This window comes from Bacidia gigantensis (assembly GCF_019456465.1).
Source record: "Bacidia gigantensis strain McMullin 20006 chromosome Unknown contig_34, whole genome shotgun sequence".
In the NCBI taxonomy this organism is placed as follows: domain Eukaryota; kingdom Fungi; phylum Ascomycota; class Lecanoromycetes; order Lecanorales; family Ramalinaceae; genus Bacidia; species Bacidia gigantensis.
In genome coordinates, this window is record NW_025408610.1 from 403070 (window position 1) to 429319 (window position 26250).

Sequence of the window (26250 nt, forward strand, 5' to 3'; positions counted from 1 at the left end):
GCGAGAGTGGCATTACACCTCTTACTACCACCCGACGGCGACTACTAAGGAGCTGGAGCATATGGGTCCCCATCTTGGTAAGTCTTGTGCACGATGAGCTCCTCCTTGATCCTAAATCGTTGACAGACCATTGCTTTGAGATGCTTCGACAGTCTGCAGTTTGTCACGCTGACGCCTCCCTTGTCACTTTTAAATGGCACCCAGAAAAAGTACGACCGGTGTTCAATGCCAGCGAGTCGCGCCATGTTTGCGTAGATTGGAGGCTGCTCATGCAGTCCAGCGCCAGCCGGGTGGTTCAAGAAGATGAGATTCAGCGTTTGAGAAATCCGCTTATAAACGACGTATAGATAACGTGATCGAGTGCTACACTATTCTCTCGTTCTCACATGATGACCATCATGACTTGAAGGACTTTCAAGCTCCGTCGGAGGATCCTGCTGATAACTCTCCCACTTGGTTGTCCACGCTATCAATTTGTCCCAATCCCGACACTGGTGTTCTGTCCCAAAGCCCGTAACGCCTCCCAACGCCTTGTCCTTCAGTTCCACCGTTATATCGGGCTGACACATCAAACTTTGTCTGAGCAAATCTATGCAGTGACGTATATGTGGTGGAGAGGACATGAAGGGAATTTCTTCTTCAGTTAATTTTTGACCCTCTGAAGCAATGTCATAGATGGCCCAGTAGCCTTGTCGTATACCATCCTAGGATCTTCAGTCAGAATGCCTATGCAGAAGACTGGAAGATAATAGGCTGACCAAACAGTGTAGCTGATGAAATACTGAGAAAGCAGAGCGCTGCGACGCAATTTTGGGGTGCTTGAAAAATCCGCCTTGCTCTGGGAACAGCGCTGCCCATGCACTATTACTGGTATCAGATGGGGCTTCTCCGAAAGTGCTATTGTACGTAAAAATTTGAGGCTTTGGAGGCACTGGGTAATCATTAAGCTCGAACCTAAAGTGTTTGAGATACTTACATGATATTGTGGCATCTCGTGCAGCAGGAACGGAGTGCTTGCCGGCGTAAAAACTCGTCGTGATTATGAACAGCAACGCCATGAGACTGAGCACGATATTCATGCACCTGGAAGTCCTCAAAGTAGACTCGGCATTTGTATTAGTTGTGAGAGCGCTGTATCGAAATGAATCCCGTTTGAACGACCAAAGTCTCCACGGCAGTAGAGAAGGCATATCTGTAGTCGAAGGCTACACTCAGGCATACAGGTGCAGTGGAAATCTGCTCTAATCGACGCCTAGATAACGTTTTTCTAGCATACCTGACGCTAATGCGTGATGACGCCCTTGAGTACTCCACTTCATTTTAAGAACGATAAACTTCCCCCTCGATTAGCAAGGACTCACTCGCTCGACTCTTTGCATAACGAAGATGTCTGTCAATCGTATCGTTCAGCTTGGGTCTCTGATTGCGATCAAGGCTTCCGACATCGATTCAAAGCTGACCGCTGCGGGCGTTGCGACTCCAAGCTTCAAGGCACAGACGAGTGTTAGCAATTTTGCTAGCCTCGAAGAGATAGCAGAGTCCCGCGTCGCCATTCTTGAGGCAACAGACGAGCTCCACTCCCTTCTACTTGGACCTGTCGGCCAATTGACAAGTCACTCGGTCATTATATTATCACTCCGGTCTCTTGAAGACGGCCCGCTGATCGAGATACTTCTTCATAGCATGAGATCTTCCTTTCCCTCCAAGCGATCTATCGTTTCAGGTTGGCAAACTGTCTGCCGTCTATCGCATCGAAAGCCTCCTTTCAAGATATCAGTCAGCGAGCGGGACTTCCAACTCCTCTTGTGAGACGAGTGTTAAGGCACGCCATGACATATCGAATATTCTGCGAGCCAGAGAAAGGGATCGTGGCGCACACAGGGGCATCTCAATACCTCGCGACTCATCCTCTACTGCATGATTGGCTTGGCATGGTGCTTGAAGAGATGTGGCCAGCGGCCTCGAAGGTAGGTCTACACGAGATCTCAAGCCAAGGAAGCTTGCTCAAAGATGTACAATTAATGTAGGAAGTGACAGACCGTGGATGCGATGGCGAAGTGGCCAACATCAGAAGAGCCTAACCATTCGGTCTGTCCGCTCAAAACGGAGCAAAATGATCATGGGGTCTAATTTGAATACAATTTGTAGGGTTTCAATCTCGCCCATCAGACGAATCAATCAGCCTTCCAGAGACTGACCAGCCATGTCGATAGTCGGGCTCGCTATGAAGCGGCAATGCAATGGTTTCACGCTGACCCCGGACTTCGCGCGGATCATATTCTCTGTGGCTATCCATGGCGCTCAATACCAGAACAAACTGTCGTCGACGTTGGTGGCTCTCATGGTGCGATAGGTATAGCTATCGCAGAAGCATATCCGACACTTCGACTGATCGTGCAGGATCAAGCCGATGTGGTTCAAGCAGGCAGCGCAAGACTCCCTCTTGATTTGAAATCACGGGTGAGTTTCATGATACACGATTTCTTGGAGTCTCAGCCGGTGGGTTATGCCGCTGTATATATCTTACGATGGGTCTTGCACGATTGGTCGGACGCCTATGCAACCAAGATATTGAAGGCTTTGCGGCCGGCTTTAAAACGGGGAGCAGCGATACTGATCTGTGAACTAATAATGCCGGAGCCGGGTACGGTCAGCATGTATGAAGCCAGGAGTATGAGGTCTATGGACATGGCGATGCTTGAATTTCACAATGGCAAGGAGCGTGATAGAGAAGACTGGGTAAATCTGTTGCAAAGAGCGGATGAACGATTTTGTATTGTCAACGTTAGACAGCCGCCAGGATCACGACTGTCGTTTATTGAGGTCCGCTGGGACGTCCAAAGTAACGGTCCAGGACATCAAGAGGACGGAACTCTGTAAATAAGGCATGACTCATGTTCGCTACCATACTCTGTACAGCTATGCGATGCGAGCATGACAATATGTCCCTTCCTTGTCCTTGAAACATGAATAATACAGTCTCCGTATATTTTATCCTGCGATCGTCCTCAGTACCTTGACAATCTCTTCTGGTTTACTCGTGAAGGGACAGTGCGATGCTTCAATGTCTTGAACCTCCCAAGCTACCCCGCTTTTTTCGACAAACAAGTCCTGCATCGGTGGTGGAAGAGCCTGATCTTTCGTGCATCGTAGAAAGATGAGGCTTTGAGCGAATTCGGGTTCAATCCAAGCCGGAGCCGGAGCTCTTGAATCGAACGCATGTAGTGATGAGGGTCGAAGTAGATTTATATACTTCTTAGCGGCACTTTCATCAAGGTCGTTGAAAAGAACTGCTTCTGGATTCAAGATCGTGCATTGGCCTTTACTGGGCTGGAAGCAACAAACGTGAGCAAATTTCAACCGATCAAAGCCTGTATAGCATTCGGAGGAACGACTGAGATCTGACCTGATTTTCAGAGACATAAGGAGCATGCTTGCCACCCATGACATCTAATAGAGAAGGACCTTCCGGCACGATAAAGGCTGTCATATAGACAAGGCAGACTATGCCATTCTCTTTTCCCTCTCTGATCCTAGCATTCTTGCTCAACCCAGCGGCTCCTCCTCCACCAGGGATACCACCATAGGAATGACATAAGACGATGATATCTTTGTTCTCTGTGTCGAGCAGACTCAAGATTCGATCGCGAACCGCTTGGGTATCTGTTGCTACAGTGACGCTTACTGGGTCTTGGACATCACAGGTCGGAAGGTCGACAACGGAGGCCGAGAGCCCTGCATTATTGAGATGGACAACGAAGTCTTGATAGAGACCTGCTGGACACCAAGCACCTGGCACAATGACGATACTGGGGTTTGCGGCCGCCATAAGCTCTGAGCATGAGGATGAGTAATGATATGAGCACACGATTTCCAAGGGTTACCAAGTCAACTTTCAATTCGGATAATTACAACCCTCTCATGTCAAGAAAAGGGCTGTAGTTTGGCAGTAGTGGGGTGCATGAATACCACTACTGGCCCCTAGAAGAAATTCATGTTTGGGGACACATCCCTAGAAGTGACCTGGAACTTCGCCTTGAATAATTGACCTGGCCAGTGTAGGAGGGACGACATAGAAGGGGTTCCATACTAGCATCAGAGCTCTCTTCGTACGGGCAGAGCTTCTACGCCCGTATGATTACATTGTATAATTCCCGTACAAATTACAAGATTTTCCCATTTGGCGACTTTGACTTACTTGTTGACAGCACACATGCGGCTGCGGGGTTTGACGCATGAGCGTTTCGAAGGATCCAAAGGATCATGCACTACATATGATCGACGCTCGAGTCATTCACTGCAACTGCAAATACTGAGAGGTTTCTGTCTTACTCGCATAATGCATACGCGCACCCCACATTGCTGCCCCTCTGCATTTGTTTCTCCACAGTGAATGAACGTTCTCTCCTCACACTCAATACCAAGGGAAGAAACGAGAGCGTCGCCAAGTAGGACTCCTTCTATATTTGGAGCGGTCGCCTAGATCTTTCTCTGCGACAACGGGAATCAAGTTACTAGGCGGCCTGTCAAGGTTCGGTTGTCGGATACTCGGTATGTACACATGCCTAAATTCACCGACAACCGAGTTCTCAAGTCACTGTGTTGCTCCCGATCGTCTGAAGATTCTGACGAACGTGGTGCTCTGCAGGGCGTCACCCCTAATCTCCCCTTTTTTCTCGAGACCAATAATGCGCATAGCTCATGCAGTCATCTGCCCACGGTGAAACTGGCGTGCATGAAAGGCAATTTGTGTGTATGCAGCTAGCCAATGCTGCATGCAGCCCCTCTCCACACATCCTTGCAGCTGCTTGAAAATAGGGAAAATCGTCGCTATTAGGAGTAAGGCTACGGAACGGCACCTACTTTGACATCCGCATTAGAACTCGCAGCTGTCACCGGATCCGACTACAGTGTGGAGTGTATGTGGGGTATGCCTGTCTCGTTATCAATGCGCCTGTCGTCAGTAGAGCGTTCTCGTGCATTAGCTCGACATATATGCCTCACACCACTACGAATCACAGAGCGAGCTCTGCACCCGAGTCGGCAGAACTCCACTTTCCATGATCTGCACACAGAATGTGACTATTCTATTCATAATGGAGATACGGGCGCGTAAAGAAGCCGACAGGTTGTACACTTTGGGGGGCCGTCTAGAGGCCGAAGGCAACAGCTCCTGCCTCCATCCTCCCTATGCATTCATCTGACCCCAAAAAAATTCCAGATGTCTGGTCGTGATGTGGAGTAGGATTTGAGCCAGTACCTTTGCGTTACGTCCTCTCCTTACAGTCTCGAAGAAAATGCTTTCGCAACTGTGAGCTACAGCCTTTGCTCAGCCGTGGCCGTGCAGAACCTGGCAGTGTAATCAAGCAAGAATGTATTTAGGGAAGAAATTTAAGGGGGAATCTACACATCACCATGCTTATGCGCCGACAACCGAGAGACAAAATCCCGATCGAATATACGGCTGTGTAGAGCTTCAAGTTATGCATTGAAATACTCTCCTAACTATCAGCGCATTCTCCTACGACCTACTCTTCTAATATCATGCCCTGACTGAGCTCACGCGTTATGTCGTCTGCTGCCCCGGCTCCACCCCCTCCACCTCCAGGTCTCGATATCCATGCCAGCAGGCAGCCCGAGCTCTATGCTGCCACACTCACCACATGGGTCCTCGGCGTTATCGCTGTAGTGTTGAGATTTTGGTGCAGACATTTGACGAGCTCGGGATTCAAGGCAGATGATTGGCTGATCGTCGTCGCAATGGTAAAGATAGTCTACTTTGGAGAATCGCTACTCACTAAAGGCCATCTAGTTTCTCTCATTGGGGCTTCTCATTAGTACAGTCGTCTGTGAGTTAGCCCTGTCATCATCCAAGAGTAGAGAAACCCTGATTTTTAATGCTTGGTACCTCAAAACAGGGATTCACCAAGGTTACGGACTGCATCTTTGGGTTCTTGGGCCGGAGTTCATCCCGCATTTTTTCAAGAACCTATTCGTCGGCGAGATCCTGTACACCTTAATCATCTGCTTTGTGAAGTTTTCGATTCTTTCATTCTATCGGCGCATATTCGCCGCTACTATCAATTTATCTGTATACATATTAGGAATCATTGTGACAGCTTGGGGAGTTGCTGTGGTGCGTTGAACCTCTTGCCTTGCGGTTTGGTCAAGAATGCTAAACGATTGCGTATGAAGGTACTTGTCACGATATTCCAATGTAGTCCAGTGTCTGGCTTTTGGGACAAGACAAAGCCCAGCAAATGCTCCATCAACAACTATGCCTTCTTCATCGGAATTGCGGTACCAAACATTGTTACCGACGCCGCGATGCTACTGTTACCTTTACCCTGTTAGTGTTAATCATTGGCTTCACGGGTGGGAGAGACTCGTAACTGACTCAAGACTATTGAAGTCATCTTTCGTTTACACCGACCTAACGCCCAACGCATAGCTCTCGCCGGTATTTTCATGCTCGGTGGCTTGTTAGTGACCCGCCCGTTGATTCAATCGTGGAGCTTGACTGATCCATCTATGCAGCGTTCTGATAATTTCGATCGTTCGCCTCGTAGTTCTCGTCACTACCGATCTCAAGTCGCCGGATCTTGATTGGAACTTTTCTTATGTTGGGATCTGGACACTTACTGAGGCCAACATGGCCATCACATGCGGTAAGAGTTCCCATCTGCGATATTAAATCTATGTGTTTCTCACATACGAATAGCTTGTCTTCCGTCTCTTCGCCCAGTTTTGACAGTACTCATGACAGGATCTGTCCGCGAATCCCGTTACAACAGGGGCTCCTCTGACAATCGATACATCTCCAACCCGTTCAAAAGGAAAAGACTTGATGAGTCCAGCTCTGGGAGTGGAGCTCCGGATACCAATAGATCGGATAGTCAATATCGTTTTGTACCATTGCCAGAAGAGACGGGACGCGAGAACTCATTCGCGGCCGGGATGGAGTCACAGTCGCGTGGCACAAAAGCTAGCAGAGGATATGGTCAAGCCTTTGAGATGCAGAGTGATAGTCATGCCCAGAGAGGGATCCACGTTCAAAGCGACACGAGCGTAGATTGGACTCCACGTAGACAGATAGTGAATTTCGCGAAAGATGGCGACTTTGAGCGGCTAGAGCTGACATAGTAATCATGCTCAAAATGCCCGCACCTTAAGGTATGGTGGCAGATGGGGTTACTTATATATATTCGGAGAAATGAAGCACAGCAATACTACTTTTTTTTTTATGTAATATGCATAGCAAGTGGCTCTCGTCTAAATATTTCTCAGCGCAGTAGGAATACTAGTTGGGGCAGCTACCCCACGAAAAGCATGCCAGTCCCTGTCACGCCTCTCATTCCTTCAGAACTGTTCTTTTTCTCAAGATGGCACCTAACCCCTCTCGTGGTCTTGCGGACACCTACGTACTCAATCGCGATTACAAAGCTGCTTCTCGTCTGAACTACGCCCAGTACCTCTGGCACGAGAGCCTCGGATTTGATCTCCATCCTGCTATAACGTCCCATCTAGCTCCGCCCATCGCCACTTCATCAACGACAAACACCAGTACCAACATATCACAGCGTGAAATGCGGATAGCAGACATCGCCTGCGGGACTGCCGCTTGGCTCCGTAGCGTGAGTCATGATTTTCCTCACGCAACCTTGGATGGATTCGACGTCAGCCTCGCGCAATGTCCACCAGCAGAGTGGCTGCCCAAAAATATTCACTTGCGAGAATGGAACCTTTTCGACGAGCCTGGGCAAGATATGCTTGGGCGCTACGATGTGGTGCACGTGAGGCTTATATTTACAATTGTGCGCGATGAAGAGGACGCAAGGCGGATTGTCGCAAACTTAATGAGGCTTCTCAAGCCAGAGGGACGGCTACAATGGGACGAGTTGGACGTGCAAGGGACGTTTCTTATGAAAGCACAAGAGAGTAGGGAGGCACCGGTGATGCAGGGTTGGGTAGCGAAACTGAAAGGGGTGGGAATGTGGGTACGGATGTTGACAGAGGTGATGGGGGAGATGGGCTTGGAGGATGCTGAGGTAATGCAAGTCCCGGAAAGGACCGATCTAGCAAGACAGCTCTTCGACGTGAATCTAGGTAGGGATGAGGAAGAGGCGGTGGGTAGATTGAAAGGTACCGAGCAGGGGGAAAGAATGTTGAGGAGAGTGAGAGAGATGGAGGAGGAATCTGCGGGTGGAGTTGTAATCTGCACACCGAAGGTGATCTGCACGGCTCGAAAGCCCAGCGAGAGGCAATTGGTTGGGAGTAATATTTAGTCCACACTACCAGCCCAGGGCTCTGAGGGCGGTCACGCACAGTTTTACGAAATCATATTTCTGATCTGACAATTCCAGCGTCTCACCTGTCATCCAGTAAGACATCGGGAGGAATGCTAGCCAAGAGCCAATTGAAACTTGATCTACATGTCGCCTTATGTGGGCTAATTGGCGGCCGGCCTCATCTACAGACCACATGCGTATCCAGCATGCTGGGGGTGGAATTGAAGCGCATTGAGACGATGGAACTCTATGCCCTCAGACAATCTGCAAAACAGTCGCACGGAAGTTTTCGAAAGAGAGCGACATGCGCCCAAGCTTCCACCCATCCCAGGGCTTGGTTTTAGTCCTACCGATCTTCAACAAGATCGACGATATAGTTGGTAACGGTGAATGCCTACTTGATTTAATACCCCTGATAGCTTGGCTTTAATGAGACTTAGCACAACGGCTACAACGTGGTCGACGCAGGTCGGACTGCTAGTAGTAGCCTCCTGCATGGCCCCCCACTGTTTTAGTTTCCCCCCGCTGTATATATACCTGGCATCCTTCATCAAAATCCTGTAGACACTTTGACTGGAAACATGAAGAATATTCGCATTATCGTTACTTGTGTTGCGCTGTTCCAGTCAACTTTCGCTCTTGGAAACGCTCCTGAACTACCGACCATCGTCATCGTTCCTGGGGCATGGCATTCCCCTGAACATTATTTCAAACTACGAGATGTTCTCCATCGTGCCGACTATGATACAGTCTCCAAACGCAATCCAAGCTGTAACTCGGTGAGCCCCAACGACCAGTCCGCTGCCAAAGACGCAGCTTTCATCAGGAACGAAGTGATTCTCCCCCTTCTAGATTCTGGGAAGACGGTGGTTCTCGCCTCGCACTCATATGGTGGGCTTCCCGGAGCTGCAGCAGCGAGAGGACTCAGCGTTGCGGAACGGAGAGCAACAAGACAGCCAGGCGGCGTTATTGGGTTGCTCTTCTTCTCTGCGCTTGTCGCTCAAGACGGGAAGTCGCTTTTAAGCCTACTTCCAAACCAGCAATTTGACACATGGGTCATAGAAAGGGCAAGTATAATTCAAGGAACCACAAAGTCTACATTTCTTGCCGCTAATTTCGTCGTATCGCAGGAAAACGGCCAGCTGGATGTCGCAAACGCGAGAAATGTCTTTTACAACCTCGTCCCTGCAGCTCTCGCCCAATTTGCGGTCAATCTGATCAGACCTCAATCAAGAGCGTCGCTGTCCACTCCCGCTGGAATCCCAGCTTGGCAAGACCCCGTATTTGAAGGCCGGCGCGCGTACTGGATGTCCACCAAAGATCAAGCTATTCCGCAAATCGCTCAAGAAAGCTTTCTACAGAACAGCGGAGTTGCATGGGACATTAATCGCTTCCCTTCCGACCACAGCGCATTTTTGAGCTACCCTCAAGCACTAGGCTCGTGGTTCATCCAGACCATAATCAAATGGCAGGATGACTCGGTGAACAACTCTAGTGGGACTAGTGATACTCGGTAATTATTTGGATCGACGCTTGGTAGCGATCGCCTGCCTGATCAACAAGGCGAATGTTGTGGTGGAGGAGTGCCCTGATGAGAATATGGAGATCATCCTACCCGACTTTCATGACGATGTGTACGATATCAATGCATTTCCATAGTATGCAGACTTTGTTCAAGATTCAAATAGTGATGGGCAACTCTTATGCTTGCCACTCTTTCCGCTTCCTTCAAATAGCACTGCTGAGAGGCTTGCGTTCACTTCACAGGCCCCCAAAAGATTCAGAACTTGGCGCTCCAAGAAACTGATCTAGCTGTGCGTAGGCAGAGATACCCAGGACTTTTCAAAGGGAGTCACGGGATGTTTACACCTATTATGCGAGAGTGCTGAGGTAGTGTTGGACTTTTTGCGATGGAACAAAGGTCTTCATAAGCACCTAACGGTCCGTTACGGTTCGAGAACAGAAGCATGCTGAAAATGCACATGAGACTGACTTTTCTAGAGTCATCGCGCACTTCTTGGTGGTTGCGACCAGTGCAGGGGCCTCATGACAATCGCACATGCATATCAGAAATATCAACCCAATAACATCCCTCTTGTCGGACAGTACGGACTTCCTCACACCAGAGCTAAGGAGAACCCCCGAACGGGCAATCGATCGTCGAAATACGTGTCTACGAAAAGGCATCATGTCCGCCTCAAAGCGACCTCACCGAAAAGACACCCTAAATGTCTCTTCACGTCGGATTTTGATGCATGCGTGGAAGGTAGTGAGGGGTTTGGACAAAAAACCTACATGGATCGTCAGGCTAAGAGTAGAAGGATTTGCAACGTGCATGCACAAGCGCAACTCGTATTACCTTGCATCATGCATGACAAACACCCGACTTCTGAACCTGCATGCAGTAGGGACACCCCGGCAGGTGAATTCGACTGTAGGCTGCCACTTTTCAAAGAGTGAGACTACACTACGCCGCGTGTCAGCATCTTTCGCAATTTGAAGGATGCGTAGCACGCTGAGCACGATGGTGCGTGTACTATACTGATTTGTTCGGTTCGCAAGGAATGGATGCCAATGAATAATTAGACGGATCGTAACAGCTAAGATGATCGCTTCTCTCAGACTGCAAGCACTCAAGGAATGTTCAATTGATTATATAAAGCCATAGCATAGTCGAGCAGGAAGTATGCTTGGAAGCGTGCTCCCGTTCTCTCCGGAGCTGGCAGATCGCGTGTCTGAATACTGCGAGAACCACTCAGAGTGTGAGTATCTACTACACCTTGGATCAGTCAAAACAGTCCAGTGGAACGGCTGACTCAATGTTCTTTCCTTAGCCCTACCTTCGACACTGACCAAGCATTGGGAATGGACGATCCGCCATTGGATGGATGCCGAGATGATGTCCTCAAAGCTTCAGGCTCAGTGGATGATTTGGCTGGCGCAATGGACTGCGCCGAAACGAGGTTGGTTGGAAGACGTCCATGTCTACATGTAAAGGGATAGTAACAGACTTCGCCATTACTAGTACTTGAAGTCGGTACATTCACGGGGTTCTCGGCACTTGCATGGTACGAAGGTACAAGAGCAACTCAATCAGAGATAGTCACTCTTGATGTGCGAAACGAGGTACTCGCATACACGAGACGGTTCTTCGAGGAAGTTGGAGTCAGCGACAGAATAACCGTCGTGGAGGGGCCAGCAGGGGAGACGTAAGTCATGGCCACTATTCGAGGGTCTTGATTCACAAGTCCAACAGTGTAGCAGGCTAAAGACTATTGAGGGCGAATTCGACATCATCTTCTTTGATGCGGACAAACACAACCTCATCACCTACCTGGATCTTGTTTTGAACCAGCGACTATTATCGCCGCGGGGTATGATCATTGTTGACAACGGTATGTCATTTGCCGGCACTGGATCAAGAAAGCCAAACACTGTTCCAGGTTCTAGGACCTCAGAGGCTAATGCTCAGCAGTCTTTGCGCGTGGTCTGACTGTAGGTGAAGACTTCAATCCACACATAGAACCTGCGAGGAGGCCATTCTGGGAAACCGCGGGGGAGAACTTGCGGAAAGTGAACAAAGCGTTCTTGGAAGATGAGCGTGTCGATACAGTGATACTGCCACTCTTTGACGGAGTGACCCAGATGAAATGGAGACGAGAGTACCTGGATAAAAATGTGCTAGGAATAGACAGCGAACAAGACCACACGTAGCGTTGCATGGATCAATGTCTGTATTTTACTTTACACGTAATGTCGAGTCTGCAACAAGTTAGAGCATCAATGAGCAAGGGGAGATACACAGATCTTAAGACAATGCAGACGTCTGGTCCAAATCAACGAGAAGATGAGTGCGGAGCCATTCGTTACATAAGTCAGCTTACTACGTCAAGAATCTAGTCCTTTCTCACCAAGTTACTCTTGCTTCCTCAGACTTACTCCACAAATACTATACTCCAGACGGTCCTCAAATGAAAATGGCATCATCCTGTCCAATGACAGCATCCACACGAAAGCAAACTCCCAACCCTACCAACACCGCTTCAGCGTAAGCAACACCCTCCTTCCCTTCCCCTCCCCTCCTTCCAACCTCATTTCCCCAATCTAACAACTTCCCTACCAGTTTCAACGGCGCAATCGTCTCAACCCTCCTCCAACCCACCGATCCCTCCCTTGGATTCTCCTACGAGATTACTTTCCACACCTCACACCCGACCCTCGTCGCTCTCTCCGCCATGGGCAAGCCTCCCCTACATTTCCATCCCTACCAAGCTGAGTACATCCGTGTCCTCGAAGGGGCGCTAGCATTGTCAGTTGAAGGGAAGGAGAAGGTGGTAACCGAACGTGATGGGGAGTTGGTAGTCAACCGGTGGGAGCGACATCGGCTGTGGGCGATCTGTGCGCGGGATGGGAGTAGGGGCGGTGGGGGTGCGGTAGGGGGCTTTGGGGGAAATGGAGAAGAAAGTAAAACGAGAATTCTGTTGTCGGGGCAGAATACGAGGGAGGCTTTCGCGGTCGATGATGTGTTCTTCCAGAATTGGTACGGGTATCAGGATGAGGTCTTGCTCGGGAAGGGTGGGGGAAAGGGTATGAGCTTGATTCAAATATTGAGTGTGCGTTTAATCCACAGCGAAACCCCGGTTGTGGCTATGTTCCATTGAGAAAGTCGGAATCGTCTTTCTACTAGCATCTGCTAACATCATTGGCCGCAGATGTTTGATGCCGGTGGGTCGTATCTTGCTCTCCCCTTCTGGGTGCCTTTCGGTCGGACTTTGTCAAGAGCAATGGGTATTTTGATCGGCAGATGGATTGGGGGTACGCTTGGTTATCAGCCTTTTTATGCGAAGTGGACTTCGGATTGGGAGCTCGCGTGCAGGAAGATGGAGACTTCGCTATTTCAGAGGCGCTTTGCCCGTCGTGCGAAAGTTGATTAGAGTCTGTGGTTTACGAATATTGAACAACTAAACCTTTGCACAACTTGTCACCAGATGATGTGGCTGTTCTGCATTCTGCATGATGTTTTAAGACTCGAATATCGAAGATCGACTCCTGTACAGGCCTTATGAAAGATTCATCTTCAGTGGCAAACTTTCAACACTTATACCAACCCACTCTAAAGTCTTCGCCCATACATCATCTTGTTTCTTCACATCTTGGCTCTCCGGCGAGCTGGTGTCCTTCTTCAACATCGTGAAATACCCTCGTGCTCCGGGAGAGGCTTCATTCAGTGCGAACTCAACAGCTTCTCTCCCCGCTTCAGCCGAGGAACGCATGGTAGGATTCAGATACCGAAGAAGGGGCCCAAATGGCCGTAGAATGAGTCTCGACATCCAGATCAGCATTGCGGGGGTGTTGACTCTCAGAGCTCGCGAGTCGGTGAGTGTGCCTGGGTTGACGGCAATTGCTGTTATGTTGCTCATTGAAGGGTTCTGTAGATGACGGTGAGACTTGTGTGTGCAATGGGAGATTATTCACTTACTGCTTCCAGATGACGGTTAAGGGCATACAGCCATGCTAAATTGACGAGCTTTGAAGTTCCATATCTCTGAAATCCATGTCCCAGGTTGTCGAGCGGCTCGTCAGGGCTTGGATGTACAAGCAAGTCCAAATCTACTGGTATCTTGGGCGGATATTTCTCCATGCCATTCTTACCAGGCCAATGTGCATCGGTGGAAAAGAACAGGATCCGGCCTCCAGATTCTTGGAAAGCCCCTAGAAGCCGTAGGACCAGAGCAGCGTGGGCGAGGTGGGATACTTGAAGAGTCTTCTCAAACCCATCCCCGGTTTTCTCAATCTTGTCCACCAGATTCCAGTGGTAGGCGGTGCATACAATTGAGACTAACCGATGGAGCTTCCCAATTGTTATATCATCAAGAATAGAGCTGGCGAACTCGTGTACGGCAGAGAGCCTAGTGAGGTCGAGTTGGTGAATGGTTGCTTTAGACTTAGGGTATGCTGCAAGCACCTGCCGTAGCTTCTTGGTGTTGATGTCATTCTCTGAGCTATTGCGGACGGTCAGCACAAGTGTGTGATCAGGAAAATCGTGGAGGAGTCGTTCAATCGCCGGAATAGCAAGTGAGCTATTCGCTGCCGTGATAATGACAGTACCTGCCATTGTGGACTGTAGATAGTGACCACCGTCTAGAAAGCTAAGACAGCAGGGGTGTCGTGCTCATCTCTCGAGATTCTGATTATTTAGTTGACACAATGCCGGGAAAATGCCAACCTATCGCCATCATGCCAACTAAAAGTGTTCTCGTGTCGTGCAGAGAGAACTTGGCTGAGGTAGTGCATGGGTTTGAGTGTATGGGGGCATATACCGCAAATACCCGCAAGCAATTGATTTGGCAGCCGCGGCCGTGACACTGCATTGACCAAACGCAGGGATATGAACATTTTTACCAACTCGTAATGCAGTAGGATACGCAGGGTTGAGGCGTAATGACGCAGGTAGTGAGTACGTGCAGCTGGATGAAAAGCCCCCTCATCAGGCTACGTCGAAATGAAGCAAAGCATGCAGTGTGACGTGTTCTCCAGTAGGCTACTGCGTTAGTGCGCTACCAGAGCATTGTACAAGTTTCTGCTGACCATCAGAGGCATTTTAGGGATGCGTGCTGACGGCGTGGTTGCGACCATGTTCATGTAGATGGAAAAGAGAACTATATCACTATTGCCCTTTGACATAATGGAGTTTCTGGGGTTGGGTGACCATGATGATGAGAAACCCTCGAGTATTTGTCATTGGCTTAGCTCTTTGCCTATATCTATCGACATCTCTTGCGTACAATAAGACGGGAAATGCATGCCGGCAGCTTTCTACATGGTTTAAGAATGCTACTGTCCTGCCATCGCAGAGACCGTACGATGCGTTGAGTACGGAGAACTGGTCAGTATCCCCTAATCTCACGAGCGGAAGGCTAAGACAGGCATCCAGGTCGCAAACGACTTGGGAGAGACCCTCCTGCATCGTTCAGCCTGGGAACACACATGCATTACAGGATGTTGTACAACTGCTTACCCGGAGTCAAATTCAGTTCGCAATACGCTCTGGGGGCCATTCGCCATCTCCATTCGCAGCCAGCATTGACAATGGTGTCTTGATTGACATGTCCAAGTTCAGCGGAGTCGACTATGATAGTAATAGTAACGTTGCGACGATCGGTGCGGGCATGAAATGGGGCGACGTCTATCATTATCTAGACTCATTCAACGTTACCGTCGTTGGGGGAGGGTGTTGGACGTAGGCGTAGGAGGGTTGATCCTAGGATGTACAGCTCGCACCTCCTCATAGTACGCTCGGTAGATGAGACTTACCACCTTCTCAGCTGGGCTATCCTATCTCTCCGATCTCTATGGCTTGGCATGTGATAATGTGGTCAATTTCGAGGTATTCTTAGACTCTGCATCGACTCTTGACCTTCGCTGAATCGTTCAACTAGGTCGTCCTTGCGAACGGGACTCTTGTCAATGCGAATCAAACATGGAACGACGATCTGTTCTGGGCATTGAAAGGTGGCAGCAACAATTTCGGTGGGTCGGCCACGCTCAGAGGGCGAGAAAGCTGATCTGAAGGGCCAGGAATCGTCACCACTTTCTCCGTGTCGACTTATGCAATCCACGATATCTGGGGTGGCGTCAAGCTCTACACCATCGATCAACTACCTGCGCTTATGGCTGCCATGCACGCCTATCAATCGGCACCTGACAAAGATCCGTATGCGAATATCATGATGCAAGCCTCGACAACGAATGCCAGCGTGGGTGCTGTTTTGAACATGGTGTACCTCAAGCCTGAAATTACGCCGCCCGCATTTGCACCATTCTACAACATCCCCACAATTGGTGACTTGACGAAGTTGCAGACGCTGACGGAAATGATGAGTGGGCAGATGCTGCCAGATCTTCCCAGGTGAGGGCTGCCTACGAATTTTCTCATTCCTCAATACCTTTCTGCTCTGCTAAGTACTGATTTTTCATCCAGATGGACATGGCGTGCGACATCCTTCACACCCACAGCAACTACCTCCCTCTACCAAGAAATCGCCACCATCCTATCCACCGCCCCAGAGCTTTCGCTCCTGCAGTCCGCAATAGCAGGCTCGCTTGCGCTAGGGCTCCAGCCAATCTCCTCTAGTCTCATCATGGAGGGCAATGCGCGCGGTGGAGGCAATCCATTAGGTTTAGTACCCGTCAATCAAACCTGGTTCGTACTGGATGCCGGTTGGTTAGAGCTCGAGGGCGACGAAACCGTGGCGAAAGCGACGAAGGGTCTTATCGATCGAATCGAGGAGGCCACTCGGAATCAGGGAAGTCATCTAGAGTACATCTTTATGAATGACGCGAGTCCGGATCAAGACGTTATCGGGCATTACAGGGAAGAGAATGTGAGGAGATTGAAAGAGGTTCAGGCAAGGTATGATCCGGACTTTGTCTTTCAAGACCTTGTTAGGGGAGGCTTCAAGATCCCTCGTGCTTGAGGCGGTATGATTTGAGTATGAGGTTGATCTAAGCAAAGGTGGATCTGTCCATGTAGCCCAATCTCACGGCCCCCACTCTATTTTCAGTCCATCGATTTATGCATGGATGCCATTTGTAGTGGCTGAACTGTCCACTAGACGAGGTATACCATTGGGTTGCTCGCCTTTTCAATATGAAATCGGCCTATGTTGATGTTATGGGCTGCTTGAACCGTTGAGTTGACTGTCATCGGACTATTTCATCTATTAAAGGATCCGTTTCTGATCACTCCGGCAACTTTGTGGCTTCATCTATGAGGCGCATTTTCGTCTACCAGGTGGCGTATGCATGCATCTGGACAGCCAACAATATCTCGGTGTCATTGTTGACATTATTCGCAAAGCAGACAATACTCATGCTTTGAACTTCCTGAGATCCCTTTTCACTGGTCTACTGGTGTCTGTTCGACTAATTTGGGGCAAGATATGTTGAGCGGCTGCTTCAATCACACTCGGCAAATCCTCGCACGAATATCTCCACCCCATGCAGCCTCATGCAGAGTGACGTAGTGTGCATCAACGAGAATCAAGCGGCGTTTGTACAACGTATGACCTTCACTAGAATCTGTAAACGGTATTCACTGCAACACAATCCTCAAGATGTTTTCTTATCATCTTTTTAAACAATGTCTCGTCCTTTGGCTTTTCATTATCATCGACTTGGTTGCTGTAAGCCTCACGCCGGACCCATTGACTCTAAATTTCGGCTCCTTCAGCAATCGTACGACCTACGTGATCGCTGCTGAGCTGGGCTATTTCGAGAATGTCGATCTTGTTGTCAAGCAAACAGACGTGGCAAGCTCAACCTCCGCATACAACAGTGTGGTCAATGGTACACTCGACCTTTTAGATGGCACTTTCGACAATATAATCGACAAACGTATAAATCAAGGCCAACAGCTCTCAGCAATAGCCCAGCTCGACCAAGGGGACGGCCTAGTACTTGTCGGCTCCCAGGACATCAAAAGTGTTGAGCAGTTGCGGGGAAAATCCCTCCTAGTCGACAGCCCTACAAGTGGGTTTGTCTTCCTTGCCAGGAGGATCCTAGGTCTCTACGGCTTGCAATATCCCAAGGACTACAAGATTGAGGTGAGCCATCCCCCTTCCATGCCCATCCCCGCTCGACGCCACGTTCATCCTAATACTGCCATTCGTCTATCACTGACAACCACCTACCACAGGTCCTAGGCGCACAACGCACCACGCGCCTCCTTGCCGGCGGCGCAGCAACGATAAACTCCTACGCCGTCTTCGCCAACCTCCTCACCACTCTAAACACCACAAACGCCACAACACAACCCCGACTCAACACTCTAGCCCGCGCCCAAGACTTCGTAGATCCCTTCTCCAATCGCGTGCTAACCGTCGCTTCCGCCACCCTCTCACACCCTACTAGTGAGAAGTATCAAGCAATCCAACGTTTCGTGACAGCCTTGCTACGCGCCAACGCCTACCTTAACGATCCGGAAAACAGGGAAAGCGTAGTAAGATTGTTGCAAAGATCTGGGGGACTTGGAAGGAAGGCGGCGGAGGGCGTATATGACTATTCGACTAGCCGCGAAGTGGGAGAAGTGACAAAGGATCAGGAGGCGATATTTCAGGTCAGTAGATTGGGGTTGCTGAATGTGATTGATATAAGGAGACAGTTTGAGGGGTTCATGGGATTGGAAGCGGGGTTTAATTTTGTCGAGGCGATTATGCCGGGAGAGGGGAAGTTGATTAATTATAGGGTTAGGGATGCAGCGGTGCAGAATGTTTAGGAGGATTGATTGTAGTGGGTATATAGAGCCCCTTATGTCGCTCTACAACCTAAGCGTTGACAATGAAGAGTACGACCGGAACTCAAATAGCCCGCAACAGCAGCAGACTCAGTTTGAAAGGTCACATAAGTCTCAGTAACATCTCGAATAATCATAGACTTCCTCTATCTCCTACCACCCCAATCTCACTCCACACCATTAGAAACAACACCAGGCAAAGCCGCTACGCTCACCCCAGTAACAACATTTGACCTCAGCCCCGTACCCGCCGCCTTGGTACTGACGACGCCATAGGAACAGTACTACTAGTACTACTACTACTAATAAAGCTCGCCGCCTGCGGAACAGCACTACTACCTCCTCCCCCACCCCCACCCCCCACCCCCACCAGCACCATCACCTCCTTCCCCACCAGCACCAACCCCACCAAACCCCGCCGCCACACCATCAAACTGCGCCTGCGGCAGCGCAACCCCAGGGTGCTGATAAGCAGGATCCTGCTGATCGATAGGCAAGCGCGCGCGGGTTCCACAATCCGTCTTAACGAAGACGGTGTCGCCGAGCACGAGGGTGTCGTCGGCGGAGCGGTACGGTTGGTCGAAGCATTGCGGGCCTGATTGCGGGGAGGTGAGGGGGCGGCAGACGGCGGGGGCGGTGGGGGACAGAATGAGGAAGAGGTCGGGGTAGAGTTGGCCGCTGGAAGAGAAAAGGTTTTTTATGAGAGGGAGGGCTGTGGGATGTGGGGGAAAGGGGAGAGGGGGAAGGGAAGGGGAGGGCATACCACGAACTCCTCACAATCGGAATAAAAGTAAAATACCCACACCCGCCACTCCCCAGATTAACCGACGTAGTCCTGGTATCGGTGCGCGTATTCCCCACACTAAACCCCCCGTAATGGTCACTTTCAGCACCTTCAGCAGGTCCCCGCTCACGGACGCGCTGCCCGTATAAGTAAACGTCGTCGCCTGCGCCGACGTCACCGAGCACGTTAGCGGGCCATGGCAGTACGTGTTCGGCACCGGCACTTCCTGCACGTAGAGGAAGGTCTCGTTGCTTTGGCAGAAGGTCAGGCAGTCCGCGCTTGTTGTGGGGCCGATTAAGTGAGGGGCGTAGTCGGAGACGCGGTTCGTGCAGCCCGAGGATGTGTAGGAGGGAGGGCAGACGGAGGGGGGTAGGGGTTGTAGAGTTGTGGGGTGCCGCCCGGGGCGCAGGGGGTGGAGATTTGGTCTGTGGGTGCGGAGTCTGAGGCGGAGGGGGAAGGGGAGGGGAGGGGGGAGATGGAGGAGGGGCTTTGGAGCAGCGTTGGAAGGGCGAGGGAGAGGAGGAGGAGGAGCGTGCGGAGGAGGAGGATGGGATGGATTGGAGGGATCATGGATGTGTGGGTGGGTTGGGCTTGGTGGGTTTTATTCGATGGATGGATGGATGGATGAGTAGGGTCGAAAGAGAGTCGGTATGAAGATGCTAGTTTTCACCGTACTACTGGTTGAAGAAGCTGTAGATATTGGGGTCGTGAATCGACTGCGCACTATATAAGGTACCAATATACCAATGGTAATGATATGACTATATTCTCTTATCCGTCTGTACGCCACTTTCTCTCGAAGCCGTAAAAGAGCCGTTAGCAAGCGGCACCTTTCTTTCCACTTGTAGGCATTGAACAGCATAGCCTCACTCTGTGTACCGCGTTTCATGACTCCTTTTATGATGTATTCCGCTCTGGCAGCTAACGGGCAGGAAAAGGCTGCTGGGTAGAATTAGTGGCGGACGCGGAATGGGCTCTCTATCCTTCTTGTCGTCTTCATTCTTGTTTCTATGGAGTCCAGTCCGTCGACCGCAATAAGGTTCAAGGAGGAGGTTTAACGACACCGTTGGTCACATGCCCTGTTCCACATCATTTTGCTCTCTACGTAATTGTTCATTTTAATCATTGTTGATAAGGTATATACGCAGCCCGTTCCCGTCCGCTAGATTGTTGCAGATAAAGTCCCGTCCCGTCACAAAGACGGGACCATTTACATTATGATGATGCACAACAGACTGTTTCACCTTACGCGTTGCGGCCTGTCCCGTCCAACATCCAGCGCTTTGCTGCACTACGGGATGTGACTTCGGGACAAGAGCTTGGGGTTATGGAGAACGCGGCTTAGGGAGAATGCAAGGATATTTCAGGAAGGCCAGTAAGGTGTTTACAAGTTTGCAGCGTAGCATGCTAGTGCAAGCAAGACTCTGTAGAAAGTGTTTACTACTCGAACCTTTAAGTTGGACGTCGCATTTCATACTGACTAATCATGCAAGTGTAATACTAAAGATGCTTCTTGTTGAAAATATATCACGCTGCAAATAACTGGCTAAGTTCTTGCCAGTAATCTCGAGTGCCGTAATAAAGAAGCAAGCAGATGGCGACCTCTGTTCTTCACCTGCACACTTTTCTTCTAGCCTATTCAATATCATATGGCCTATGAAAGGTTGAGTTCCATGAAATTATGTAGCGAAAGTTTCCATCAACGTGCTGAAAGTTATAGAATAGCAAAAGTGTACAATCACTTAGCGTACTAATTTATACTTAGGAGAGAAACGTAGTTTTAAACGAATAGCTACTGTTGAGGCTCGAATCGCCTCTTCGCCTAGTCCCAAGATAGATGATATTGTATAATCCCCGCTTTAGGCTTGCTCATGAAACCTATGTCACTCTATTTAAAGCTATAAATAATAGAAATGCCTATGCGAGCATTGATATAATGTAATTAAATCGCTACTTGATAAATCTTACCTTCTATGAACTAGAAAGACGCTAGTAGAGTAGTAAAAAGACAGTAGAGGATGTTTAAAGTATAAGTATTATCTGCTTTATACACCGTAATATTATTAATATATTCTTGATAATCCCTGATTTACTGCTATTTTACTATTTCGTTTGCTTGGAGCAGACAAAAGCGCCTTAGGGAATTTAATTTTTTAGCCAATGCAAAGCCAACAAGTAACTCAAGAAACGGTCGCGTTGCCACAGCTTCTACGTCCATTCTTTCAGACGCTCGCCTACAACGATACTTTGGGTTTCCTTATCGCGTCATCTTGGGGACTGATGCCCGGTCTTGTAGTTGTACCACCTCGTGGATTGAGTTAGTGGGACGGGCTTTCAGCAAGAACCTAAAAGCTCCTCTTAATGGTTACAATTCTTTTGTTCCCGGCTCAGTATGCTTGAGATGTCTAAGATCAGAGGCTTGGTTGATTTAAGACAAAGAAAGAGGGCAGATTCAACGAATGGTGAACGTTGCGATGACTGATTTGAAAAGTGCAACTGCTGACATCATTGCTCTTCCATTCCGAAGACTCCACCTGCACAGCAGATCCAGCCTCCTTTACTATGAAGGACCAGGCTATGACGGCTAACCGTGCCATTGCAATGTTCAGTATGTGAATATCGCTGTCTCCGAATATCATTCCCGCAAACGTTGGTACAAACACTTAATACCTGCAAGCGAAAGGCCCGCCAAGTATTAGTTTCCCAGGATCAGACAAATTTACATTTGAAGAGAACGTCCTTTTCCCCGCATCTGACAGTAAGTATGCTATTAACGGATGGACTATTTGAAGGGGGCAGGTGACCTTGACTTTGAAATGTCGCATTCGTTTCCAGCGAATGTTTCCGGGACAAATAAGGACGCGATGGCATCTCTGAGTATCGGAGGGCTACTTATGAATGCTTCCGTTCCCCAACAGAGTACAGCTACGCTGTTCAGCTATCTGCAGGTTTCGTCCAGTGCCGGTTTGGACCAGCTGAATGAAACATCTCACATTTGGGTGATTGTCGCATATCAATATTGTTTTTAGATGCGCATATTCTCCTAGCGGGTCTCTTGGAAGTACGGCGTAGCTGCACATCTCTGATAAAGTTCCTTAATTTAGATCGAACATGCATTGATTCATTGATCCTTCGCAATGCGCAACGATTTCTCCCTAAATATGGGTTATGTATACGTCGCAAGTATTTACTTGCATTACGTCTTCCAATGAGCTGCGACCAGAATAAACAAACTCCAGCGTTTTCTTGCCCAGTATACTAGGCTAAGACCCGTCGATGCGACCTAAACAATTTGACATACATTTGGAAGGGAGCTAATATGTGAATCTCTATTTAGCTTTAGCAGACTGCTGCTTCCCTTCTGAGGCCGATATGTTTCTTGACTGCCGTGATTGCAATATGCTCTTACAACTGATGTTGTGGCTTCATGTCTCCTCGAGCCAAGCTTTGTTCACAGTCAAACATCAAGAGATTTCGCTGTATCATGATACGGGTTTCACTCCGGTATCTAATCCATTTTACAGCGATAGCTGCAGTAATGCCCAGCCTTGTTTTTACTCACCAGGTTTCGGTGTACCAGCAAACTCTACCACACTCTACTTCAACACGAATAGTCAGTCGGAGGTTAACGGCTTTGCCCAATGCGTAGCCCTCGGTACTGGAAATGCATGTTGGGGACTTCTCAAATTAGACCTTTGGCTCAGGTGGCAATTCAATGATCATGTGTGTCCTCCTGGGATTGGCCTTTCGAAATGCATCTTGTACAACGTGAAACAATCTCAATCAGACTGTTCTGGAATAAGACCCGGCACGTGCTCCGCCCCAGCAGGCTCGCAGACGTCCTCTCTGTCTGCTCATCTTATTGCCTATACTCTCTATGGTATGAGAAATCGAACAACGTCTCAGCTCTATATCTTAGAATTAGCAAGATAACTAATTGATTCGCCTAGCAATTAATCAATACCTCAATTCATGGTATACAGCAGTACAATACGCTGGTAGTATTGTTGAAGCCAAAGTGGATAAAATTGTTCAATTGCTTGACCCGCCTCAGGATACTACGTTCGGTAAATATGGCGAACTTATCGAAGCATTTGTCGGGATTGCTTCTCTTGTGGATCCCGTAGTAGAGGTAACAGATAGCTTGCTTTCAGCCGCACTAACGTTAGGTGACACTGTGTCTACCGCGAGCAATAAAGATCCGATTATTGGGCAAACTTTGAATAATGCCAATTATCCTACTGGAACGACCGACTCCCAGCTGTATCAGATTGCAGATCTAAGAGATGGGTTGAGCCAAATAGTTGAGACAGTTCTATCAAACCTTGAAAAAACAGCAGAATATGTGCTGGGCACCTTTGACGGTTTCCTGGCCTTTGCAGATCAAGAGAAATTCTCTGGGGACCTCCCTACGTTACAGAGCGAGAACAGCTATCTACTCTACGTCTTTAATACATGGATAATCTCCAAAGCCTTGGTTGCGAACGATATACACGGCGTACTGGCATTGAATACTGATCCAGTAGCACTAGCAACGAATGGAACGAAATTGAATTACGACCTCAATGCTAGCAAGACGTATGATAATCTCAGAACCTACGACGCATGGTGGTACAGTGACGATCTCCACTCAGCATTCGGGCTTGACGCGTTCAGCCAAATGAATCGACCACTGGGCGACACAATTCGAGAACTCTTAGAGTACTATACGACGGGCCCGCTCCTCTTCGAATCAGCCTACAAATGCGCCAGCCAAACATCCTTGACTCAGACTGGTAATACCGACGCCTTGAATACCACTTGCCCATCTCAGCTCAAAATTCACACGTGGGATATGACTTGCGTCGACCCTATCCTCAATAGCACTTGCGAGTTTACAGATGGGACTCCGCGCCAACATCAATTCCTAGATGAGGCGGCTAAGGGTAGCTCTTTGTATAGTTTTGATCAGTCTGGGCTAGGATATAGTGTACCCAATTCATACCTTGGGCCACTGATCACGCAGGATAAGTACAAGTTGAAGCGGACATGAAATACCGCGGTCAAGCGCATGGCAGAGCAGGTCAAGCATGAAGGTACAAGCAAGTACCGTTCATGTAGCGTACGTTGGAGATAAGCTGAACTATCGGGATTCTGCCGCTGGTCGGAAAGACATGAAGCTAGGATCACAGTACTGCTTGGCGTAGGAATGCTACACATAGGCCGCTCTGTCTTTCAGGTGACTTCCGTAAACATATCTATGCATAACGCCACAATCAATGGAAGGGAACCTAGAAGGGTTAAAAAGCGTGAATGGTAAGACCAGTTACAACATAACTCCCCCTAAATAAATCCATATCAATTTCTCAGCCCATAAACTACAACGAACATAGCACGCGACTCAACCTCCAACCCCTCACGACTGATCCCACCCCATCGTACAAGTCTTAACCGGCGTCCCCAGCCTCGTATGGCCAGTCCACCACTCATACTTACAAAACACCTTCCCCGGCAGCACTCCCTCCGCCATCGGCAAACCAATCGCCGTCTGCAAACACCCCACACACCTCTCATAGCACGACAAGCCATTATCACCATCCCCATCCAGGCCGACACCCGCGCCCGACCAATGGTCTTGGCCCTTCCAAAACTGGAACGTCTGGGAAAACGTACTGTCGTTGGGGTCTTTCGGCTCGCAGGTGGCGCCGTTCCAGCCTGTGTTCTGCATGGTGGATAGGCAGGTGGTCATTTGGTCGTGCCATGACGAGTTGAGAGTGAAGGCCGGGGCGGTCATGTTGGTGGTGAGGGTGCAGCTGGGACCGGAGTCGTGCACGGTGTGGTGGGATTGGTCGGTCGAGGTGAATGCGGAGCCGGTCGCTGGTGCTGAAGAGGTGAGGTGCGGGAGGAGGAAGAGCCAGTGGAGGATAGTGGAGGAGTACATTATTTGTGCTTCGCGGTGCGTGGGAGGTCTGGTATATGAGGAAGACGTGAAGGTGGTTTGGGCGAAATGTTTATTGGAGAAAAAGTCTATGTTGGCATATGAACATAAGAATTGAAACATTGACGTAGATTACATTGCTTTATCACGCCTATGCAGCAGAATGATCTTCGTGACGAAGCGTTATGTTGGATCGAGTGTTGGGGACTGCGCAGCACAACAGCGCGTCTCAAGGATTGAACCTTCTTCTTGAAATGTAGGCTCGCAAAGGTAAAGGTCTGCATTTTCATGTGTAGCGCATTATATATCCGTCATATGCGGATAATCCGAGACATATTTGCGAAGAGCCGCAGCTCTGCGACGATATCGCTACTTGCGAGAATGTACGGCGCTCAACGAGTTTAAGGAGGCTGGCTTGTCGGGGCCCTTCATCTTCGTAAACCCTTCTCCGCAGTCTTCGACTCAGCTTTCCTCTGCAACGCGGTGTTCTGGGCATCTCCCACAAGCTAGCGATAGAGCCTTTGAAAGAAAGCATATGTACGGTAACAGTGATTTGAAATCTCATCGCGGTGTTCAGTTGTCTCAATATAACTATTATCGTATCGTCGATATGCCTAATTCCTAGCAATGTATATCTAACCAACAAGTGTCAACGCTGCTGCTCCTGTCAATTCTAGAGCCTATGCTGTTGATGTGCCTGATGTAAACGTAGGTGTAAGTTGTCGGCCTTTCAATTGTCGCCCGCCTAGTATTTAGCTCCTCATTTCATTATAAATGGTTTGTTTGAGAGGTGAGTTAGCGGAAGGGTGGTGAGGATTGGGTGGTTGAGCAGCAGCGTTTGTGTAATTGTGGTTGAACAATGAACTTTCTGGGTATCTTTGCGCATGCTAGGTTGTCGGATTGGTGGGTGAATGGTCGTTCGCATAGGGAGCTTTTGAAGCTCATTATCTTCTGTATCTCCTTGCTT

At 49.2% G+C, this 26250-nt stretch overlaps 7 protein-coding genes across 7 annotated transcripts; 5 read left to right on the plus strand and 2 right to left on the minus strand.

Moving 5' to 3' along the window:
• Positions 1-1386: 1386 nt before the first annotated feature.
• KY384_000045 (uncharacterized protein) lies at positions 1387-2880 on the plus strand (the record flags this gene model as incomplete). Its single annotated transcript, XM_044808583.1, has 2 exons — positions 1387-1620; positions 2149-2880. 2 exons carry the CDS (start codon positions 1387-1389, stop codon positions 2878-2880), a joined length of 966 nt encoding a protein of 321 aa, XP_044665735.1.
• Positions 2881-3364: 484 nt separating this feature from the next.
• KY384_000046 (uncharacterized protein) lies at positions 3365-3829 on the minus strand (the record flags this gene model as incomplete). The annotated part of the gene is made up of 1 exon (XM_044808584.1): positions 3365-3829. The coding sequence occupies one exon, from the start codon at positions 3827-3829 to the stop codon at positions 3365-3367; it is 465 nt and encodes a 154-aa protein (XP_044665736.1).
• Positions 3830-7382: 3553 nt separating this feature from the next.
• Positions 7383-9805, plus strand: KY384_000047 (uncharacterized protein; the record flags this gene model as incomplete). Its single annotated transcript, XM_044808585.1, has 2 exons — positions 7383-8274; positions 8853-9805. 2 exons carry the CDS (start codon positions 7383-7385, stop codon positions 9803-9805), a joined length of 1845 nt encoding a protein of 614 aa, XP_044665737.1.
• A 3543-nt stretch (positions 9806-13348) lies between these two features.
• On the minus strand, positions 13349-14403 carry KY384_000048 (uncharacterized protein; the record flags this gene model as incomplete). Its single annotated transcript, XM_044808586.1, has 2 exons — positions 13349-13717; positions 13768-14403. 2 exons carry the CDS (start codon positions 14401-14403, stop codon positions 13349-13351), a joined length of 1005 nt encoding a protein of 334 aa, XP_044665738.1.
• Positions 14404-14998: 595 nt separating this feature from the next.
• On the plus strand, positions 14999-16765 carry KY384_000049 (uncharacterized protein; the record flags this gene model as incomplete). Its single annotated transcript, XM_044808587.1, has 5 exons — positions 14999-15174; positions 15223-15508; positions 15728-15818; positions 15867-16197; positions 16270-16765. The coding sequence occupies 5 exons, from the start codon at positions 14999-15001 to the stop codon at positions 16763-16765; spliced, it is 1380 nt and encodes a 459-aa protein (XP_044665739.1).
• A 639-nt stretch (positions 16766-17404) lies between these two features.
• KY384_000050 (uncharacterized protein) lies at positions 17405-18564 on the plus strand (the record flags this gene model as incomplete). The annotated part of the gene is made up of 2 exons (XM_044808588.1): positions 17405-17893; positions 17986-18564. The coding sequence occupies 2 exons, from the start codon at positions 17405-17407 to the stop codon at positions 18562-18564; spliced, it is 1068 nt and encodes a 355-aa protein (XP_044665740.1).
• A 4174-nt stretch (positions 18565-22738) lies between these two features.
• On the plus strand, positions 22739-24398 carry KY384_000051 (uncharacterized protein; the record flags this gene model as incomplete). The annotated part of the gene is made up of 2 exons (XM_044808589.1): positions 22739-23246; positions 23317-24398. 2 exons carry the CDS (start codon positions 22739-22741, stop codon positions 24396-24398), a joined length of 1590 nt encoding a protein of 529 aa, XP_044665741.1.
• Between the last annotated feature and the right edge of the window lie 1852 nt (positions 24399-26250).